At 58.6% G+C, this 1,883-nt stretch overlaps 1 protein-coding gene across 1 annotated transcript in view; it reads right to left on the reverse strand.

Moving 5' to 3' along the window:
• The window catches only part of PHLPP1 (PH domain and leucine rich repeat protein phosphatase 1), a 201,537-nt gene that overhangs the window by 8,555 nt on the left and 191,099 nt on the right, over positions 1–1,883 (reverse strand). Inside the window, exon 17 of the mRNA XM_010854816.1 lies at positions 1,504–1,764. Coding sequence (XP_010853118.1) covers positions 1,504–1,764 — 261 coding nt within the window. The remainder of the gene's footprint in view (positions 1–1,503; positions 1,765–1,883) is intronic.

A 1,883-nucleotide genomic window follows, 5' to 3' on the forward strand; every position in this document is an offset into this window, starting at 1 on the left:
GAGCCACCCAGGGGGCAGCAGACCCTCCTAGGCAGGTGCGATTCAGCGTGATGGCCCCCATCTCAGACCACTGCCCACAGCCCAGCAACCAGCAGGCGATGGCATGGTAAGGTCCAAAAGTGGGCGGAGCTTTAACCTGAAGGAGGCTGACAAATCGGTGAGACTAGGTGGGGAGAAGTGAAGTGTTTGGAGAGGCAGACACTTATTCAAGGAGAAAGGCGGCTCCCGAAATTCCTGAGCTGACTTTCCTGGCAGCAAATGGAGATGATGATGACGCCTCCCACTTCAGTCCAGCTGGGTTCCCACCATCTGAACCATGAGCCAAAGTTTCAGACCCTTTGCTAGTAAAAAGCTTTTACTCTGATGCTGGAGCGAGGAGCCACGGTGTAGCTGCTTGGTTCTTGATTCAAGTTCTTCAGCGGAAATAGTTAATCTCTGCACTGTGTACTGTTGAGCACGGAACTCAATACACGGTTAATAATCTAACTCAGTCCCATCTGAGACTCTGCTCCCTACTTGGTGTCTAGTGTTTGCTTTAGTCCTCCCTGCTCTTAGAACAGGAAGGGGACGGGAATCGAGAGGCAGACTCGTTTCCCAGACTCCCACGGGAGATCCTGAGTTGTCTTCCTCACGGCCCTGGGCGGAGCCTTCCTGGAGTCAGTCTCTCTCTGCTGATTGCAGACCTCCACCACTGTCCACCTGGGCATCACGTTGCTCCTCAGGCTTTACTGACGAGACGAGACTGGACACCTCCTGTGGGCAGACATGTGTCTACACGGGAATCACATCGACAGCGTCCATCCGTTTCAGGCACACAGAGGGGACCCACACTGCAGGATGAACATGTGAACGGAGTCCAGCTCTTCCAGCCCGTTCTGGAGGCTGTGCTGCAGCCCGACGGCCTTTCTCAGCAGCGGCACTTGGACCTTTTGGGCCAAAGACTGTGCGGTGGGGCCGCCCCACACCGTGGAGGCTCAGAGGGGCCGCCCCGCACCCCCACACCATGGAGACTCAGAGGGGCCGCCCCGCACCATGGGATGCTCAGCAGCGTCCCTGGCTTCTACCTGGGCTTCCCTGGTGGCTCAGACGGTAAAGAATCCACCTGCAATGTGGGGGGAGACCAGGGTTTGATCCCTGGGTGGGAAAGATCTGCTGGAGAAGGAAATGGCAACCCACTCCTGGAGAATCCAAAAGACAGAGGAGCCTGGCAGGCTACAGTCCATGGAGTCACAAACAGTCAGATAAGACTGAGCGACTGACACACACGCACACATACTGGCTTCTACTGGCTACGTGCCAAACGCACGCTCTCCACCCCAGCTGTGACAACAGAGATGTCCTCGGACATTACCACGTGTCCATGGTGTTGATGGGGGAATGGCCCCCGGTTGAGAACCACTCACCGACTTATCTGAGTGCAGCAGGAGGCATGAACTGAATCAACAACTAGTTAATTTACACTGATACGTACACTGGCCTTGAGAGGCCAGACAGACACCTCACCAGGCCCACTTTACCCAGGAGGAAACCAAGGCGCTGAGGTTGAAAGGTGACAGCCCGCAGGCCCCAGAGCCAGGAGGAGAGGAGGGCAGGCAGTGTGACCTCTGCAGGCCTGAGCCCCCTGTGGGCGCCCCGAGGAGGGGACGGGGTGACCGCCCAGCCTGATGAGGAGAGGCTGCAGGGCCTGAGCCCCCTGTGGGCGCCCCGAGGAGGGGATAGGGTGACCGTCCGGCCCGAGCGGAGAGGCTGCTGGGCCTGAGCCCCCTGTGGGAGCCCTGAGGAGGGGACAGGGTGACCATCCGGCTCTGATGTGCAGAGGCTGCCAGGCCTGAGCCCCACTGGTTCCCCCGAGGATAAGACGGGGTGACCGCCCAGCCTGATGC

The sequence above is a fragment of the Bison bison genome, unplaced genomic scaffold (genome assembly GCF_000754665.1).
Source record: "Bison bison bison isolate TAMUID 2011002044 unplaced genomic scaffold, Bison_UMD1.0 scf7180017864349, whole genome shotgun sequence".
Classification (NCBI taxonomy): Eukaryota; Metazoa; Chordata; class Mammalia; order Artiodactyla; family Bovidae; genus Bison; species Bison bison.